Raw genomic sequence first — 19,237 nt, 5'->3', positions numbered from 1 at the left:
AGCTCAGACATTTGTGTTAAGGTAAATCTTTTCAGAAAAATATGATATTCCCTCAATTGTAAAAGTATACATATTTTTCATTCTTTAATATTTACTTTAATGGCACACTGCAGAAAATGTGATGTTTGATCTGGAAATAATTCCAATAATACAAGAACTAGATGCATGTTTTTCTTCTACTTTTTCAAATTGTCTAGGGTGTTCCTGGAGAGCCTGGAGCAGTTGGCCCTTTAGGACCTCGGGTAGGTATTTTCTGTTGTGTGGGTTGGGAAGGCATTTTGTTTTCTGTTGGCTACAGAGCAAAATGAAGTCTTTTATCTTAAAGGGTGTTTTATTTTAAGTATTAAATTATTCTATTGTCTGAAAAATTTATGGGATACCTGTCCTGTAAACGTAAGAGTATCTTTAGTTCTGTTCATTTCTTGGAACTAAATTAGAAAACCTGAGCCATTATAGGGGCTCCATTAAAAAGTTTCTCCAGCCGGGTGGTGGTGGCACACGCCTTTAATTCTAGCTCTCAGGAGGCAGGTGGATCTCTGTGAGTTCGAGGCCAGCCTGGTCTACAGAATGAGTTCCAGGACAGCCCTGGTGGGTACATAGAGAAACCCTGGCTTGAGAAACTGAAAATAAAGAAAAAAAGTAAAAGACAAAGAAAAAAAAATTCTCCAGTCGAATACATTTTGTAAGAACTTTTAAAACTCATTTTAGATTAATATTGAGGTTATTTGACATTCTGGTGTTATACTAGGGAGAAAGAGGGAACCCTGGAGAAAGAGGAGAGCCAGGAATAACCGGGCTGCCTGGGGAGAAAGGCATGGCTGGAGGACATGGCCCTGACGGTCCAAAGGTGAGTGCTGTTCTGACTTGGGCTTTCCAAAAGCTTTGGAACTTACCAGCTTCCTCTGGAATGCATTTTCTCTTGATTTTCTAGGATAACTTGATTGAATTATTTCCTCAACAAATCTTTAGTGGCTGCATTTTGGGCTTTTTTTCTGGCACCTAGAGAGTGAACTTTCTGTGGTAGGAATGAGGAGCCCAGGCTCAGGATGCTCTGTCGTACATGCACGTGTCCCCGATGCCCTTGTGTTTTGTTGGTAACCTTTATGAATTAGCAGAGATGAGAAATAGAAAGTCGCTTGTTGGTAGCATCTGTGAGTGAAAGAGACAAGAAATGGAGCATCACAGTTTATTAGTGGGTGTGTCAAACCATGTGCCGTGCTCTTCATCTTGGCTCCGTGATTACAGTTACTACCTGTTTGAAAAGATACAGCTTTGAATATAGTGCAGAGAATGTGCCTGTGCACATTCATGCGCTGTCTTAGGTCGGTAGACAGCAGTGTAGCCCACTTTCATGTGTGGAACCGAAGTGGAATTTCACATGGTCATATGACTGAGAGGCCTTTAACATCATCAAGGTCCAGGATGACGGAGTGAAGTCAATCTCGATTTGATTGTGCAATTATCTGGGAACAAGCTTAATCTCACAAGTTTTCCAAGGAAATAGAGAAATGCCCCTTTTCCCTAAATACAGTATCTTCTTTCTTTATTAATGTGTCTGTCATGGTCAACAAAGGGGAAAGCAAGGTCAATTCAATTAATTTTATTTGAAAGAACATTTATTTTTTTCTTTTTATTGGAATTAGTGTTTAGTTATCTATAAAGACAGGATGGGTGTGGGTCATGAAACTAGGGTGAGGGCCATGAGAGGGGGAAAGTGCTGTCGACTTTGGGAAGGGCAGCATGTCACATATGTGACATGAAAGTAGAAAAGAAGCCACCAGAAGTCGTATAGTACAAGAGATGCTAAGAGGGTTGGGAAGGCATGAGTAGGATCATCGAAACAAATTATGTCCAAAATTCCAAAATGAAACCAATAATTTATATACTAATGTCAAATAAAAATTAAAAGTATATTAACAAAGAGGTAAGTTAGAAAAAAGAATAATATGATAGTGGGGTTGAAGTGAACAAAAAAGAAAAGCCAAAACTCAGAATGTAAATCTATGTTGTTTTCAAGAAACCCCACTAAGACACAAATTTCCTAAGTGCAAATCTGAGCATTAATACAAATTCTTCCCTAATTGCTGACATTTGATTATTTAAACTGACTAAAGCAGCAACTTTACAGGTTTTAATAATAATATACTAATATTATCTCATCATTTATTCACTTTAGGGCAATCCAGGTCCAACTGGGACAGTTGGGGACACAGGGCCACCAGGTCTTCAAGGTATGCCCGGAGAAAGAGGAATTGCAGGAACACCTGGCCCCAAGGGTGACAGAGTAAGTTCTGTTTCTTATTAATTAATTTTTCCATTGCATGTCTCTAGACTTTCTATGATAGTGATTTCTTGAGCAGACTTTTATTTTTCTCAGCCTGAGTTATAAGCCATTTTTCCTTCTAATCATTTATTGAGAAGATGCAAAGTCAGGTACTATTGTAGCCTGTAGGGGGTAGAACTGTGAAGGAGACAAATAGATGCTTGCCCTCATGGAACGTCATCTGGAGTATAGGAAGCACAATTAAATGCACAGCTGATATTTTATTGTTTGTGTTTTCCCAGGGTGGTATAGGAGAAAAAGGTGCTGAAGGAACAGCTGGAAATGATGGAGCAAGGGTAAGGGAAGGCTGTCTTCTCGCGTGGGCTACAGACCAACTTATTGTTCATTATCCTACAAACTTGCTTTACATTTTAACAGTAAAGTTACTCATGCTGACTTATAATCAAGACTGCAATAATGATGTCATTTGAGATGTGATGTAGACTGACAGTGGGTACTTATTTATCCTGCATTACAGCAATTCAATAATAGAAGAAAGAAAGGGGGAAAAGGGAGGGAGGGAGAGGGATGAAGAGGGAAGGAAGAGATAGAAGGAGGGAGGGAGGAAAGGAAGAAAGAAAGAAAGAAAGAAAGAAAGAAAGAAAGAAAGAAAGAAAGAAAGAAAGTTCTATCTGAAAGAATGAGCTAGAACACACAAAGCTATCTCTATATCTACCATGCTTATAAAACTATGTGTGAACGATCAGGGCAAATAGAATGATTGTGTTATTTGTAGTAAATGCAATGTATTGTTTTAGGGGAGAGGCATTTGCTGTAAGAAAACAATAACATGTTTGCTCTGTGTTAATAACATCCTCCCCTATATGAACAGGGCACTTTTATTTTCTATGCATATAAGCAATGAGCTTGTTTTTACTCAGGTTTCAGGAGGTGTTCTAGGAAAATTATGAGAAGAATATGTTTTTCTCTTATAGATCTGAAGAAAACAGAATATTTTTTTTCTCAAGAATATACAATTAATAAGTAAATTTGATTCCTTACATTCTTTCAACAATGCATATATAACTTTAACAACAAAAATTATTGAGGTACCTATGAAGAAGAAACAGAAAATTAACAGAGCACCCCAACAATCCAGCCATTTAAATATTGTGATTATGTGTCCTGAAGCTCCAGGTCCTGCCCCAGGTGGTGGCTGTCCTACACTCCCCATGTAGAGAACTACGTCAACAGCAATGAACCTTAATTGTGAATGACTCTTTCATCTTAGACACTGAAGACATATTTAGTAGTATAATTGCATTTTTCATAAAAGAATTATATTTTGTTATGACATTAACATTTAAGAAAATATTATAAAAGAAAAGCCAATTTTCAATCTATACCTAAATTTCAAAATAGATACTAGCAAAATGTAACAGGTTATAAAAATCAAATAAACATTGTCAAAGAAAGCTTCTAATTTAGATCTAATTTTAAGACAGTTTCATATACTGAACAGACTTACATGAAAGAAGTAAAAACATTTTATAAAGAAAATCTAGTTGCTAGTATATGGACAACATGGCGAAAGTCTTGAGAATGTAGAGGTGATGTCATCTATGGTCGATAATGACTTGTATGACTTGTAGTTCATGCTACAAAAATAATAGCTGGCTTGTTTGCTTATTTACTTAAACATGGAAATTTCTGTACATATTTTCCCTCAGTGTACCTATGTTCTATTAATTTCCAGGGTCTTCCAGGTCCCTTGGGACCACCAGGTCCTGCAGGCCCTACTGGAGAAAAGGTAAGTTGAAAGATGTCACTGTGCACTCCAAAATAAGAAGGCCTACCTAAAGTGTTGCTGTTTCTTACCACTGTGGTTGAGATAGATTATCTCAGAGTTTTGTCTACCTATACATGGTGCCTAGGATACTTAGCTATCTAAAATCTACTTTCTAGGGTGAATCTGGTCCTCGAGGTTTAGTTGGCCCTCCTGGATCTCGTGGCAATCCTGTAAGTGAAAATCTTTTGATGTTCTTTAGTGTGAGGTTTTACCCTAAAAGAATTTTCCTCTTGTTGACCTGTCATCTATCTATCTATCTATCTATCTATCTATCTATCTATCTATCTATCTACCTATTTATCTATCATCTATCTACCTATCATCTGTCTATCTATCATCTATCTGTCTATCTCTATCTATCTATCTATCTATCTATCTATCTATCTATCTATCTATCTATCATCTATCTACCTATTTATTTATCATCTATCTATCATCTATCTATTTATCATCTATCTATTTATCATCTATCTATCTATATCTATCATCTATCTATCTATATCTATCTATCATCTATCTACCTATTTATCTATTTATCATCTATCTATCTATCTATCATCTATCTCCTATCATCATTAATCACTGTATAATCTTTAATGTAACTTTTGTGCTTATTGTGTTATGTTATTTATATCTCCCTGTTTTTCAAATTTTATTTTCATTAAACTTAAAAAATTATCAGTTGCACAATGTATTAAATCTAGGCAAATAGTTTTTTTCTAAGTAATTAAGAAATTTCTTTGATCTTGAGAATTTTGTTCAATGACCTCCAATTTATTATTTCACTTAAGGATCTTCCTCAAGCAATGTAGTTGACTTCTCTATATTCAGTTAGCTACATAAAATGTATATTATTTGTGAAAGCTACAGTACTGTTTGTCTCCTTTTAGGGTTCTCGTGGTGAAAATGGTCCAACTGGAGCTGTTGGTTTTGCTGGACCCCAGGTAAAATTTGTAAATGTTTCTAACTTACAAACAAATACTCTTCTTAGTAGAGAAATGAGTTTATGTGTTATTTTCATATGTTTTGAAGGATATTAAAATCTTTAAATTTTAAAATATTTTAAGTGTTATTCAACATATTTTTCATAGGTGGAACAAAAGTTGGTGCTTATAATATTTTGGTTTATGTAATTATTTTCTATGATGAAAATAGTGTGAGATTTTTTTCTAGAAAGTTTTAAAGAAGTTATTGAGGTTTTTTTTTATACCAGACTTAGACTAATTATACAGAAACATTCTATAAGACTAAATTGCATGTTAATAATCAACTATGAAATAATTTATTTATAAATCTTAAAAATAATTACTGATTTGAAAAATTGCATTTAGGGTCCTGACGGACAGCCTGGAGTCAAGGGTGAGCCTGGAGAACCTGGGCAGAAGGGAGATGCTGGTTCTCCTGGACCCCAAGGGCTAGCAGGATCACCTGGCCCTCATGTGAGTTAAAAACTGAAATGGAAAATTTGATACCAGGGCCCGATATTTACAATGTACAGTGCCTGCATGTGGCTTACTGTTGTGGTCTTCTGTTTTTTCCACTTAGGGTCCTCATGGTGTTCCTGGACTGAAAGGCGGTCGGGGAACCCAGGGTCCACCTGTGAGTCTCTTTGTTATTCTGGGAATTGTGCACAGCCAGTTGCAAATATTGAATGTGTCCTGGTTATATAAATGTTAACTGTCATCTTAGGATGTAATAACATGTTATCCTATGTATCAGCTGTATTATAGAGCAAAGGGTGCTTAGCTTAAGCTGCAGATCTAGGTGAAAATCAGTTTTGTTAATAGTGAAAACCCAGTTGCTTCATGTGGAGCAGAAGTATTAAGTATCAAAATATGTAGTTGATTACACAAAAGAGCCTGTGTGGTTTTAGCTCTACTTTTATATCTTTAAAATAAATAAAAGTCAAAACAGAAAAACTGTTTAACTCTATCAGTTAATCCAGATTCTCTAAGACATTTGAGGAATGAGAAGAGTAAAAAGCTACATGGTCCTAAATAAGGAAATCAACAGGCCTGGAGTCTTCTGTGTGGAATGTAGGCTTCAGGAAAATAAAGAGATAACTTCTTATCTGGACTGATTGTGTGGTATTTTGTCCTCAGGGTGCCACAGGATTTCCTGGTTCTGCGGGCAGAGTTGGGCCTCCAGGCCCTGCTGTAAGTCAACTTTGATTTAAATCATTGGTCGCAAATTTAATTCATATACTTGTATGTGCACCACAACACATTGGCATTTTAATTACTATTTTTATTTAATCTCATACTGATTTGGTTTCCTCTTCGTTAAGTCTTTTTGCATTATATTGACATTTCACCAAAACAAATCCAAAGTTACCAATCAACAAACTTGGAAGAGATTATTTGGACTTTTTTTTTTTTTTTTTTTTTTTTTTGGTTTTACGAGACAGGGTTTCTCTGTGTAGCTTTGCACCTATCCTGGATCTTGCTCTGTAGACCAGGCTGGCCTCGAACTCACAAAGATCCGTCTGGCTCTGCCTCGTGAGTGCTGGGATTAAAGGCATGCGCCACCACCGCCCAGCCTTTTTGCACGTTCTTTCTAACCTAATGTTTGAGCGTGATTTTGTTTGAGTACTAAGTACTTTTTTGTTATGTGCTAATAATAAATCTCAGAAAGAATCTGTAGAATCTCTGAAACTTTCTTCTTAAAAATTTAGTATACGTGTGTGTGTGTGCCTGCGTGAGTTTATGTTCCATGTGCATGCAGGAGCTGGTCGAGGCCAGAGAGGGTGTTGAATCCTCCAGGACTAGAGTTAGAGGCAGCTGTGGTCACCACGCGGGTGCCGGGCATCCAACCCATGTCATACGCCAGAACCACGGAGGCTCTTCATAGCTTCCCGTTGCACCAGCCCCTGAGAGTTTCTTTAGTAAATCTGTCATATGACCAGTTCAGATCGGCCCAAGTAAAATAAAACATAAACTATAGTTGGAACAGCGCCTTAAATAAGTTTGAAAATTAAAATTAATTTCATAACTCGTAATAATGAGGGATTAAATAATCATCTAAAAATGAAATTTTGGCTTTCCCCGGTGGTATGCCTTATTTTCTTTTGCTTTTCTTATGTATCCAAAGTGACCAATGATCTAAGAAGATAACCAGCAATCAGTAGGACTGTGCCCTCGGTGTCCGAGGCAGAGGCCTCTGGGTCAGTTCTTCTTGCTTAGTTTCCACTTTGCCCTCCTCATTGCTTCTCTTTGTGTGATGTCAGGGAGCTCCAGGACCTGCAGGGCCCATAGGGGAGCCTGGGAAGGAGGGACCTCCTGGTCTTCGTGGGGACCCTGGCTCTCATGGGCGAGTGGGTGATAGAGGACCAGCTGGGCCACCTGGCGGCCCAGGGGACAAAGGGGACCCGGGAGAAGATGGACAAACTGTAAGTTTGGTATCTGTTTCCCTGCAACTCTAGTTGAAATATTTATAATCACTGTAATAATCACTGCCATAAAATCTATCTGGAAACATTCCTAAATGCTTTTATCTACTAAGTTATATACATTTTCAATTTCTAATCCTCTGCTATAAAAGTGTATATATAAAAGTTTACAAAATGGTAAAGGACTGGTTTTCTTAAACTAAACCAAATAGCATTCATTATTGACTGTCTCCTATGTGAAGAAAATAAAACAAATATTATCATATTTAATATTTACATACTACTAAATTTTACTATTTTTAGAAATGTAATGCTTCTAAATTTTCTTTTTGTCCTTTTAAAAGGAGGAAACATAATTTTTTGAATAGCTCTCTCCTTTTATTTTCATTAGCTATCAAGTTCCTTCCCAAGTGTTGAATAATGTTGGAGGCTACTGAAAAGAGTGTTTTTCTCATACTTCCTCAAAGTCTATAAAGCTATAGTCAATGATATAAATTACCCAGATATGGACTCATCCTGTAGAGTAGTAATTATAGTCTGCTATCACCATTAGGGTCCAGATGGTCCTCCTGGTCCGGCTGGTACCACTGGGCAAAGAGGGATCGTAGGAATGCCTGGACAACGTGGGGAACGAGGCATGCCCGGCCTTCCTGGCCCAGCGGTGAGTAGCTGTGTTGGTCAATATTCATCTGATATGTTATATAACTTTTGCAGAAAGAATTGGTTTGTTTTGCTAGATGAGTTGGTTCAAACAGCCTGAAGCTGACATAAATTCCTAGCTTTTAAAAACCTTTGATCTTAAATGTTAAATGCTTAACCACCTTGACAAACATTTGTTTAACCTTGGAGCTACAGAAGTAGATAACAAGTGTTTGGATCTTTGGTGACTCAAATATTTCTTCAAAGATAAAAATGATGCTAGCAAAGGGGGATTACTTCTGGTGGTTTGCTAGTATCTTTTAAAAGAAACAACCTTAACAAAACAGCCATACTTCACAGTTAATCAACAAAGAGAATGACTAGGTGAGCTGAGGTCATGTTAGAAGTGATTGTGGATGAACTATAATCTCCTGTTTCCCATGGGTGCTTGAGGATCTCATATTCTTTGGAATATGGAGGAAAGTTTGATGCTGTAAAAACTCTGAAGTGACTGATTTTACCAGTGAGTGTTTACAGTGTTTGAGGGGAAAATGGTGTTTTTATGGAATGTGGACAGAGGTTGGACTTCTGCTATGATAAACTAGAAGACCTTTGGGTAAAAATATGAAGCCAACACATTAGGAGTTAAAGTTTATCTTGGTGATATCAGAAAATGAGCCAAGAACTGGAAACTAAAATTCTTCAGTGATGAGTGTAAAGTACTGGAACACATTTAAAACAAACGAGCAGAAAAACAGGAGTGATAAGGGTGTGTACATCTTTGTAGTGACACAGATTCCAGAAGGGCAGTCATAATTGACTACATATGTTTCAAACACAAAATGCAAACCTAAGGAGGTGGTACAGGGCACTTTTCATCTCTTTGGTATGTCAGGAGTAATGTGATAAGAAGTGGGCGTGTCCTTAAGCAAACATGGGTGCTGTAGGATACTGGACAATTGTTTCTATAGGAGAAGAGACTGACATACTACTGAATAAATGAAGCCTTATGAAAACTGGTATTCTTAATTCTTTCTGCAGGGGTTGACATACTTGTGCTTTAATTTCAGGGCACACCAGGGAAAGTAGGACCAACTGGTGCTACAGGAGATAAAGGTCCTCCTGGACCTGTAGGACCCCCAGGCTCCAATGGTCCTGTAGGAGAACCTGGGCCAGAAGTGAGTGCTGCAACCCTAAGGAAAATACCTTCTATTTTAGCTAAGTGTGGTGGGGATAATTCTTCCATTATGAAGCTGATGTAGATGTTTAGAGATAGATTGCACATATGAGCTTAAGAAAGATTTTTGTCATGCTGTTTGATGTACTTAGCCTTTCTAGAGACTTAGCTAAGTGAGAGAGAAACCAAATCAGTGCCCTTGTACTGACTTTTGTAAAAGCTGCAGTGAGCATTTTGGTTGATTTAGTCTGTGGGAAATGGTTTTGAAGGTGGAAGGACACAGCCATTCATCTTTCCCCTGTTATGATTTCATTCTGTGATGGGATATTTATCAAAATTGCCAAGCTTTGCGGTGATAGGATTAATGAACTCTTACAGCTCATGAAGAAGGGAGAGGAAGTAAAGGACATTTTTCTTTATCACTGTGAAGTAACATTATGGTTGTTGTGTCCCTTTAGTCTCTTTTGAGAGGAAATACAGCATTGACAGGCAATTTGAGAAGCTAAAGGCTGGAATACCCTCTGCTTAGCAGCTTAATGAGTGAATTACCAAAGGATCACGTGCTCCTGAAAGAATTAGTCGTGGATTTCACAGCTAATTTTATCAAAAATAAAAACATAGTTCTGAGAAAAATCAAAGTAAAATAGGGAAATGATAATATACACTTTAAAATGGAATATTATGTAATATAAATGCAGTCATCTTATTTCAAAACCTTAAAAATATTATTTGGAAAAACAAAGTGAGAATTCAGGCAAAATGTAAGAGAGTAGCACTGTAGATGTGATCTATTTCAATGTGTCTGAAGACTTTCTTTTTAAAACTGAGAACTAGAAATGAGTAATTAGAGTAAATAAGAATATGGTAACTTTACAAACAATTGGAAATAAAAAGAAATGGGTAGCCATCTTTCTCCTGCTGAGGCTCCTGTTGAGTGCTATTTTATAGTTCAAAGGAGAGTAAAACATGGCCCATTTCCTGTGAACTGGGATGAGAGTTTAAAAATCTCCTCATGAGCCAATGTCTCAAACACTGTTCTTTTTAGGGACCAGCTGGTAATGATGGTACCCCAGGACGGGATGGTGCAGTTGGAGAACGGGTAAGTGCAATGCTGCTGATTAGAATACTAGAGCCACATAAACCTAAAATCGTAATTCTAGTATAATAATAATAACAACAACAATAATAATAATAATTATTATTATTATTATTATTATTCCTCCCCATAGCCCCAGTGCAGCTCTGACTTTTCTGATGGCAAACTTTTTAGTAAGGTTATAACCTTGGATAACCTTTTAAATGAAATAATATTTGAATGCATGACAAAGCATAACACATATTTTCAAGAGCAAGGAACCAAATTGCTTTCATATTTGGATGAAGATGTAAATGGATCTTCTGAATTTCCATATCACTCACATAGCTGAATGACACCTACATTTTTCTACTCATTCCCTAAAGAGAATAACTTACAAGGATATAAGCAATGATGCTTTCTAAATGATAGGTATGCTGTATATTTTTAAATGAGGCCTGTGTTGAGCTGACGATTTTCCCATGTATGTCAGCAGCTGAGTCCCTTTTGGTGGTTGCACAGCTGTTAGGAAACAGATCTGGCCACCACCGACAAGTCAACTACATGACACTGAGTTTTCTGAACCTATTTCCAAATACCTTAAATATGCTTAGTGCAAGTGTTTATATGCTAATACCAGACTTAAAATTCTTCTGCAGAGTAAGGACTCAAGAATGCTATCATATTATTAACAAGGGGATGGAGAAGCTTCGGGGTTCATGGGCTAAGACTCTCCTTATCTATCATAGCCACAGAAATTTTTCTAACATCTGGAGTCTTTGCCTTTGCTGGTGTACACATGTAATGCAGAAAGCATTCAAAGATCTTGATGTGTACTCCCTGAAATATTATTGCAGCTTCTTGAACTCTTACATGCACTTTAAATTGCTGTTTCATTTTTAATCACAAAGTTAAATGCGTTCAACACAGGCAATTCCCTGTAAATTCCAGTTGTATGTATGCTTTAAATAACTTGCTTTTCAAATTTTTCTCTTAAGTCTATTGTATATGTGTTATTTAACTTAGAAGCAAATGTTTGTTCTAGCTGCCAAATTAATAAGTCAAGTAAGAATTAATTTCTGTCAGGAGATAAAGTTTGACTCCATTTTTGAGTCATTAATTATGTCCACATTAATTATGCAAGCTCATGTCACATCGATTTCACCTGTACCAACATAGTGAGATACTGTTTGGAGCCTTGTCAGATGGGTCATCTGAGTGAAAGGAGGGCGGACTCTTTCTCTCCCAATTCTTCCAATCTGAAGACATCTTTGTTTACCGCCCCCCCCCCCCCCAGAAGCAGTTGCTTTCAAGGGCATTGTACCATCCAGGACTGCAGCTAGCATGCTATTTGCCCTTCTTCCATGAGGTGGGAAAGCTAGGAAGCAAAGAACTCTCAGAACCAGTTTTCTGAGAGACTCTGTGGAGCTGAAAATATAGGAAGTGGTCTCCTTAATGTTTTCCCACTCTGGAATTACATTGTGTTTTACAAATGTGGACAGTCCTTTGAAGACTGCTAGTCTAGGAAATTAGACTAGTAAATGTTAACTTCTGGTGGTGAACACTCCTGTACTCTAACAATCTGAGTGTAGGGAACAAGAGTCGAAGGTAGGTAAGATCTGAAGCTGAGGAGAAACAATCCTATTTCCCTGAATTTAATTTATTGACTAGTGAATAATAGTAAAATATTTAAGTAAAATAATAAACCAACATGTTTGAAATGGTATATTTTCATATTGTATATAATGTGAGCAATGTAGAATATTGTTGCTGTTATAGAATAAATGTTTAAAGAACAATATTCTGTCTGTTGTTGTCAGGGTGACCGTGGAGATCCTGGGCCTGCAGGTCTGCCAGGCTCTCAGGGTGCCCCTGGGACTCCTGGGCCTGTTGGTGCACCAGGAGATGCGGGACAAAGAGGAGATCCTGTAAGAGAGTCAATTTCACACTGACATTTATATGACACTGATATGCTATCCTGTAATGATGTGTATATGCATCCTATCCTGTATATGTTGTTAGCTAAGAAGTCTAATTAATAATAGACAATTATGAATGAAATATATGCTTAGTTTAAAAATGAGTTGCTTTCTGAATATGGGTATAATCCTTCTATCAGGGTTACTTTAGTAATCTAAACAGGTTGTGATTTATATGAACTGTAACACATATAAGTAAAATTAAGTAAATAATGTCATTTAATAGTCAACTAAGTTGAACCTAATTTGGTAAAGCTAATAAAAATATTCACTATAATCTGTTACTAGAGTTAGTGCCTTTTTACTTGATGTAGAGACATTGGCTGGACTTCATTTAATTACTTAAAATTGTGCACATTATATTTATATCTACATTTATGCTTATGTTAACATATTACTATTGTATTTATATTCATATTTACATTTATATTTTAAGATAATAAATTTTATGAAATTTTTTCTAGGGTTCTCGAGGCCCTGTAGGACCACCTGGCCGAGCTGGAAAGCGTGGTTTACCTGTAAGCTCTATCTTTTATGAACAAATAAATGTTTTCTTATATAAAATATATGCCCAAAGAAGAAATATAATTTAAGATTCTTAAATAGCATGGAAAAGAAAGGCTGCTGGATAATTACTGACCCAGAGAAGCCAGAAACTCTGTGAGATGATACTGGTAGCAGTAATGATGTGTAATGGGATGGGTAGCAGTAATGATATGTGCTGGGATAGGTAACAGTAATAAGGAATATTTCAGAAAGGTAGAAGATAGATTTTTTGAAAGATTTTATTACAAAGAAACTATGCAGATGGCAGTGCATTTTAGAGCTGCACTAAAAAGCACAAGGGAATTGAATTTTAAATGATAAGGAGAAGATCGAGGGCCCTTGAGAGTAACAGAAACTCTCTTGCATCAGATGTACAGCAGCTCAGGGGGGCCAGGGGAGATGAGGTCCTGAGAAATCAAAGACTGACAAAGCTTCCCCAACTCGTGGCTTCCAGGTCCATGTAGGTTTCATGGACAACATGGATGGTGAGTTTTTAAAAAAGAAGTTTGCCATAGGTCATAGATGAAGGCTAGAGAGACAGGAAGCAAGCTGTCCTGAACAGCAAGAGTGTGTCTCAAGGATGAGTTGCCGGTGGGATGCTAGTTTAGGGACTGTTTATAGAACTTATGGCAAAAGCTATGATGAGGCATGTCGAGGTACGCTGAAGCATGGAAAGTAAAAGTTATTAAGTTATAATTTCAAAGAACTTTTAAAAATTATAGTAAATATAATCATAAAGAGTAAGATCACAAGAAATTATAGTCTTAAGAAGTAATATTAATGACTGACTGTTTACAGGGACCTCAAGGACCTCGAGGTGACAAGGGTGACAATGGAGACAGAGGTGACCGAGGTCAGAAAGGCCACAGAGGCTTCACTGGCCTTCAGGGTCTGCCTGGCCCTCCTGTAAGTTACTTGTGTAAAGGTCCTTCCCTGCATGTGAGAATATACTGGTGTATTCACAGGACCACCCACCCCTCCATGAAATAGATGGATGCTTTTGTATACCATTTTAATTTAAAATTATCTTGATGGATAATTATATAATTACCTGATATAAATACTCACACATAAGCTATAATATGATGGGGAAGAAATGGAGCAAAAGCTACCTACCCCTTTACCTATACAGTTGTCTCTAGCACCAGTTGGGTGTTAAGGAAGTCAATGCCTTCGTTTCTAGTGCTAAAGTTAGTAACAGCATACTTTTAAAGGTAAAATGCAGCCCAATGCAAGATTTAAATGTCTTAGCAGCACTTTGAATATTCTTCCTGTGTAGGGTCCAAATGGAGAACAAGGAAGTGCTGGGATTCCTGGTCCTTTTGGCCCAAGAGTAAGTAACAGAAACTCCTAAGTTTCAGGTGTGGATAATACAGCCTTTAGAGACATAATATTGTTTCTTGAGGACAATATTCCTGCTATTTAATATTGATTGCTCATGTTCATTGAGGCTGACATTAAATGTATGGGACAAACTTAGCAAATGATTTAAAATAGAAATACCCTGAAATATGGCATATTATGTGTTGTACTGTGAGTCCATGGTAAAAATCTCTTACCAGATTTTTATATGTTCTTCTATTCAGTTTTTTATTGGGGGTTAAATTTCCATTAAACATGAATTCTTAGACATGACTGGACCTACTCATGAAGTGGAAGAGATTTTGGAGATAGACATATTTTGTTCTTTAATTGTGATAAAGCTCTAGAAGACATTTATACAAAGATAATTTTGAAACAAATCATAAAAGAATCAATACGGGAGACTTTTAGAAATTCTAAACTCATATAAATCTACTTCTTATAAGTCATTGGTGTCATAAGACAATTCACACAAATTCTTAGGAAAACAGAAAAAATTAGAAAGATGAATTAGCAAAACAAAAACACTATATTTAAGTACAACATAAATTTATATAAATTGAGACCAATATTAAGAAGAGTGCTAAGATGTGATAAGGTTCTGTGATATAAGTACTGAGGTTCAACTACAGCAAACACTCAACTTACATCATTTCCTTCTAAAGTAATTGAAATTCCAACCAAGTTTATTAACAATTTAATGAAACAGTTGCTACCAATGAAAGTTAGTGATTAGCATGTGTTTTAGTTAGGATTTCCATTGCTGTGAAGAGACACCAGGACCATGGCTACACTTATAAAGGAAAACATTTAATTTTGGTGGCTCTCTTACACTTCAGAGGTTCAGTCCATTATCATCATGGTGGGACATGGCAGCATGTAGGCAGACATGGTGCTGGAGAAGTAGCTGAGAGTCCAACATTCAGGCCATAGGACATGGTCTGAGACAATGAGTAATATCTTGAGACCTCAAAGCCTGCCTCCACAGTGACACACTTCCTCCAACAAGACCATACCTCTTAATGGTATTACTTCCCTTGGGGGCCATTTTCTTTCAAACCACCACAGCCTATTAGTATCTTTAACTTATGTTGGTCCTTTAACCAGAATTAATGATGGACAGTTCCCGCTCAGTGAAATTGTAAATGTAACAAAATGTTGAAAGGCCACTTATTAGTTATTAAGACTGGAATCTGAGCAATCATGATAATTATTCAATCTCTGTAGTAATTTTATTATTAGAGAAACATTGCAAAGTCTTTCTTCTAAAATGCAGTTTTTGTGTTCTGACAGGGTCCTCCAGGACCAGTAGGTCCTTCAGGCAAAGAAGGCAACCCTGGACCACTTGGACCCATTGGGCCTCCTGGTGTGAGGGGAAGTGTGGGAGAAGCAGGACCAGAGGTAAGCTCACAAGTGTTTGCATGGGAGATGCTGATGCCAAGATGGAGGAGTCTACCCAATAGCATCTGAGCAACCTTGCCAACAAGTCTTGAGACTCCTACAATAAACCTAGAAGTCACAATAGAAGGTTATCTACTTAAGTAATTATTTAAAGTCTTTTAATACACAGTATTTAGAGCATACAAAATAAGAGCTCAAGATACAAAGTCCTTGAATTGATATTTCATTGAGATCAAATATCAAGCTATGATTGCATTCTTATAGAAGTTGTGCAGCTAATGTATTGTTTGAAATTACATTTGTCTTAGTTTGCTTTCCTGTTGCTGTTAAATACTCTGGAAAAAAATCAAATTATGAAAGGGTTTTTTTTTTTTTTTTTTTTTTTGGTTTTTCGAGACAGGGTTTCTCTGTGTAGCTTTGCGCCTGTCCTGGGACTCACTTGGTAGCCCAGGCTGGCCTCGAACTCACAGAGATCCGCCTGGCTCTGCCTCCCGAGTGCTGGGATTAAAGGCGTGCGCCACCACCGCCCGGCCGAAAGGGTTTCTTTTTACCTCATAGTGTAGCTAAAGTTTTCCTGCCTGGCCCACAGTCAGGACAAATCTCTCTCACCTGCCAGTCCCACAGCCTCTCAGACCCGGCCAAGTAAACACAGAGACTTATATTGGTTACAAACTGTATGGCCGTGGCAGGCTTCTTGCTAACTTTTCTTACAGCTTAAATTAATCCATTTCTATAAATCTATACCTTGCCATGTGGCTCGTGGCTTACCGGCATCTTCATATGCTGTTTATCATCGTGGTGGCTGGCAGTGTCTCTCACTCAGCCTTCCACTTCCTAGCTTTATTCTCCTCCTTGTCCCGCCTATACTTCCTGCCTAGCCTAGCCACTGGCCAATCAGTGATTTATTTATTGACCAATCAGCAACATACTTGACATACAGACCATCCCACAGCACTTCCCCTTTTCTTTTCTTTTCTTTTTTTTTTTTTTTTTTTCAAAAAGGAAGGTTTTGACCTTAACAAAGTAAAATTACATATAATTTGGGAATTTGGGTGGTGCTTCTCTTACTACTTCCTGCTGGAGCGGGGCGCTGTATCTTATGGGGACACAAAGAAAATTTTAAGATTATGGAATAGTCCATGAGGCTGTATTGTCTGAGCCAGTTGCCTTCAAATCATTCTGGATGTTGGATTATCTGGGCCATGGTGTCATTGGAGACCTTTCAGGGGGTCTTGGCTGGTCAAACCTGATGTATCTTAATCTGGAACAAATCCATAGCCTTTGGCTTTCTGTGGGAACAAAAGCAGAGACTCCTTTCCAAAGCAACACATCCTTACATCCAAATTTTGAAGTCAAAGTATCTTTAAAATATACATATTGGTAACTCAACGTCTTTTACGATCAAATGTTTTTCTGCAGTTAAAAATCCCAAAGACAACACAATCCAGATTCTCTGTGTAATATTCATCTTCACGTGGCTTATTTTTTATATTAATTTTACTGCCTCTTTAAAGACTTTATTTTTTAAAACTATGTATTTGTTTATATAACTGTATATATCACCTTTTTTGTCTCTTTTAAGCCTATGTATATTTTACACACATTGTAAACTATTACATCTGAATCTGTTTTATTGTCAATCTATTGCTTTAAACTGCAGCAGCTGTGGCTGCTGGCTCCGCTCACCTCAGCTTCCCAGTGGAAGGCTGAGTGAGAGACACTGCCAGCCACCACGATGATAAACAGCATATGAAGATGCCCAATCCCATGGCGGTGGTATGTCTGGGAGCTATTGTGGGTCTATGCTTTTATCCAAGCAGCGTGTAGCCTAGAAACCTCTTTTTTTGTTTTGTACTAGTAAAGGCTAAATCCACCACATAGCTTAATGTGCCACTTGCAGAGGCCTCATTCCTGCCATACAGCAGGTCGATCGCGCATGCAAGGAACCCACCAGTAGCTCAAACCAGCAGCTGCCGCTCATTTGAGAGAGACAGTTAGGAACTCTTTTTAGCTCCGTTTTAGAATCTTTTTTCTCAGTTTTTAGGTGGAAACTCTTGCCCCACGTTGGGCGCCATTTGTAGCTAAAGTTTTCCTGCCTGGCCCACAGTCAGGACAAATCTCTGTCACCCGCCAGTCCCACAGCCTCTGAGACCCAACCAAGTAAACACAGAGACTTATATTGCTTACAAACTGTATGGCCGTGGCAGGCTTCTTGCTAACTTTTCTTACAGATTAAATTAATCCATTTCTATAAATCTTTACCTTGACACATGGCTCGTGGCTTACCGGCATCTTCACATGCTGTTTGTCATTGTGGCGGCTCAGCAACACATGACATACAGACCATCCCACAGCATTGTAGTTCATGGTACAGTCCATTATGGTAGGGAAGTCAAGGTACCAAGAGCTTGGAACAAGATGAGTATATAAGTTTGAAAATTTTCTTTACTGAAAATGACATTCAAGATTTCAATTGGAAGTTTCTAATTACAAATCTAAGGGTATTTAGTATAAGGTAATATCAATTAATAAAGCATATTAGTTAGGCAATAGTTTCTCTGTCCTCAGACATGCATCATTTATCTACACATGTGTGCTGTGTGCATTTAAGCTTCGATCTGGTGTTTCTTTCATCTTATTTATTGGACCTTACCGTTTTAGTCTTTATTCCCCCAGTGACAGTGCCATTGATTCAAATACTTATTATTTTTTACGTAGGTATGTAGGTTTATTTTTGTCATAGTCAAGAAAGTTCCCTACTTCTTTCTCCATGAAAAGAAGACAGCTATACAATTTATCTTTGACTTGTGTGGCTCTTGATTTACTTTTTCATGGCTCAGTGGTCTTGGTGAGATAAGGCTCTTCTTCTCAGATTAGTGTAATAGGATGTATGGAGTCATGGTGACATCCCAGAAAATCAGTCACCTGCCTATCCATCTATCTATCATCTGACTTTATCCCTATCATCAGTCTTTTAAGAATCAGAAAACATTGGCATAGAGGTTAAGACGCTTTGCCTGGTGAATGGCAGAGCTAGTACTGGCACATCAGGCTGTGATACCGAGGGCCGTGCTCTCTACCGGAGATGTGGACTCCACCTCTCTAGTTATGGGGCTCTTTCAGGACTCAGTTCTTCCTCTGAAAATGCAGAGGAATTAATGGAAAGTACTCAACTCATAAACTTTGCAACTTTTTGGGGCTTATTTGAGTCTTCACATTCCTTAAGTTCTTCCTGAAAACAAAAGATCAGGATATGTCCTTAAGGCTATGAAAAGGTTAATGGGAACTTTTCTTCAACTTTGTTCAGTACCAAGAATTTTTACATTCACCATAATTCACGTACATACAAAAAGACTTTCTGTCTTTCTTTTTGATTTGGAGGAGCTAAGAAGTTCCACATTGGGGTCTTGTGGTTGTTTCCCTGGTATTTACATGCAGACTTAGAGAACCAGATCTCTCCCTGGCAGCCCTTTTGCCTTCTGCACATAGCTGCTTTTGAAGAATTCCAGTTGTATCTTGTCCAAAATTGTTTGAAAAGAATGTAACTCTGAATGTTCT

The 19,237-nt window shown here is 37.6% G+C and overlaps 1 protein-coding gene across 1 annotated transcript in view; it reads left to right on the top strand.

Annotated features, from left to right (window-relative positions):
* Positions 1 to 19,237, top strand: part of Col5a2 (collagen type V alpha 2 chain) — a gene marked incomplete at its 5' end in the record, with an annotated part of 135,517 nt that overhangs the window by 109,852 nt on the left and 6,428 nt on the right. Inside the window, 19 exons of the mRNA XM_052750593.1 lie at positions 198 to 242; positions 749 to 847; positions 2,177 to 2,284; positions 2,566 to 2,619; positions 4,020 to 4,073; positions 4,229 to 4,282; positions 5,003 to 5,056; positions 5,444 to 5,551; positions 5,658 to 5,711; positions 6,215 to 6,268; positions 7,339 to 7,500; positions 8,054 to 8,161; positions 9,210 to 9,317; positions 10,362 to 10,415; positions 12,212 to 12,319; positions 12,835 to 12,888; positions 13,715 to 13,822; positions 14,196 to 14,249; positions 15,572 to 15,679. Coding sequence (XP_052606553.1) covers positions 198 to 242; positions 749 to 847; positions 2,177 to 2,284; positions 2,566 to 2,619; positions 4,020 to 4,073; positions 4,229 to 4,282; positions 5,003 to 5,056; positions 5,444 to 5,551; positions 5,658 to 5,711; positions 6,215 to 6,268; positions 7,339 to 7,500; positions 8,054 to 8,161; positions 9,210 to 9,317; positions 10,362 to 10,415; positions 12,212 to 12,319; positions 12,835 to 12,888; positions 13,715 to 13,822; positions 14,196 to 14,249; positions 15,572 to 15,679 — 1,548 coding nt within the window. The remainder of the gene's footprint in view (positions 1 to 197; positions 243 to 748; positions 848 to 2,176; positions 2,285 to 2,565; positions 2,620 to 4,019; positions 4,074 to 4,228; positions 4,283 to 5,002; positions 5,057 to 5,443; positions 5,552 to 5,657; positions 5,712 to 6,214; positions 6,269 to 7,338; positions 7,501 to 8,053; positions 8,162 to 9,209; positions 9,318 to 10,361; positions 10,416 to 12,211; positions 12,320 to 12,834; positions 12,889 to 13,714; positions 13,823 to 14,195; positions 14,250 to 15,571; positions 15,680 to 19,237) is intronic.

Source organism: Peromyscus californicus, unplaced genomic scaffold (assembly GCF_007827085.1).
Source record: "Peromyscus californicus insignis strain IS unplaced genomic scaffold, ASM782708v3 Scaffold_21__1_contigs__length_65335640, whole genome shotgun sequence".
In the NCBI taxonomy this organism is placed as follows: Eukaryota; Metazoa; Chordata; class Mammalia; order Rodentia; family Cricetidae; genus Peromyscus; species Peromyscus californicus.
The sequence above is the reverse complement of the archived record's forward strand: the minus strand, read 5'-3'. Positions and strand labels throughout refer to the sequence as shown.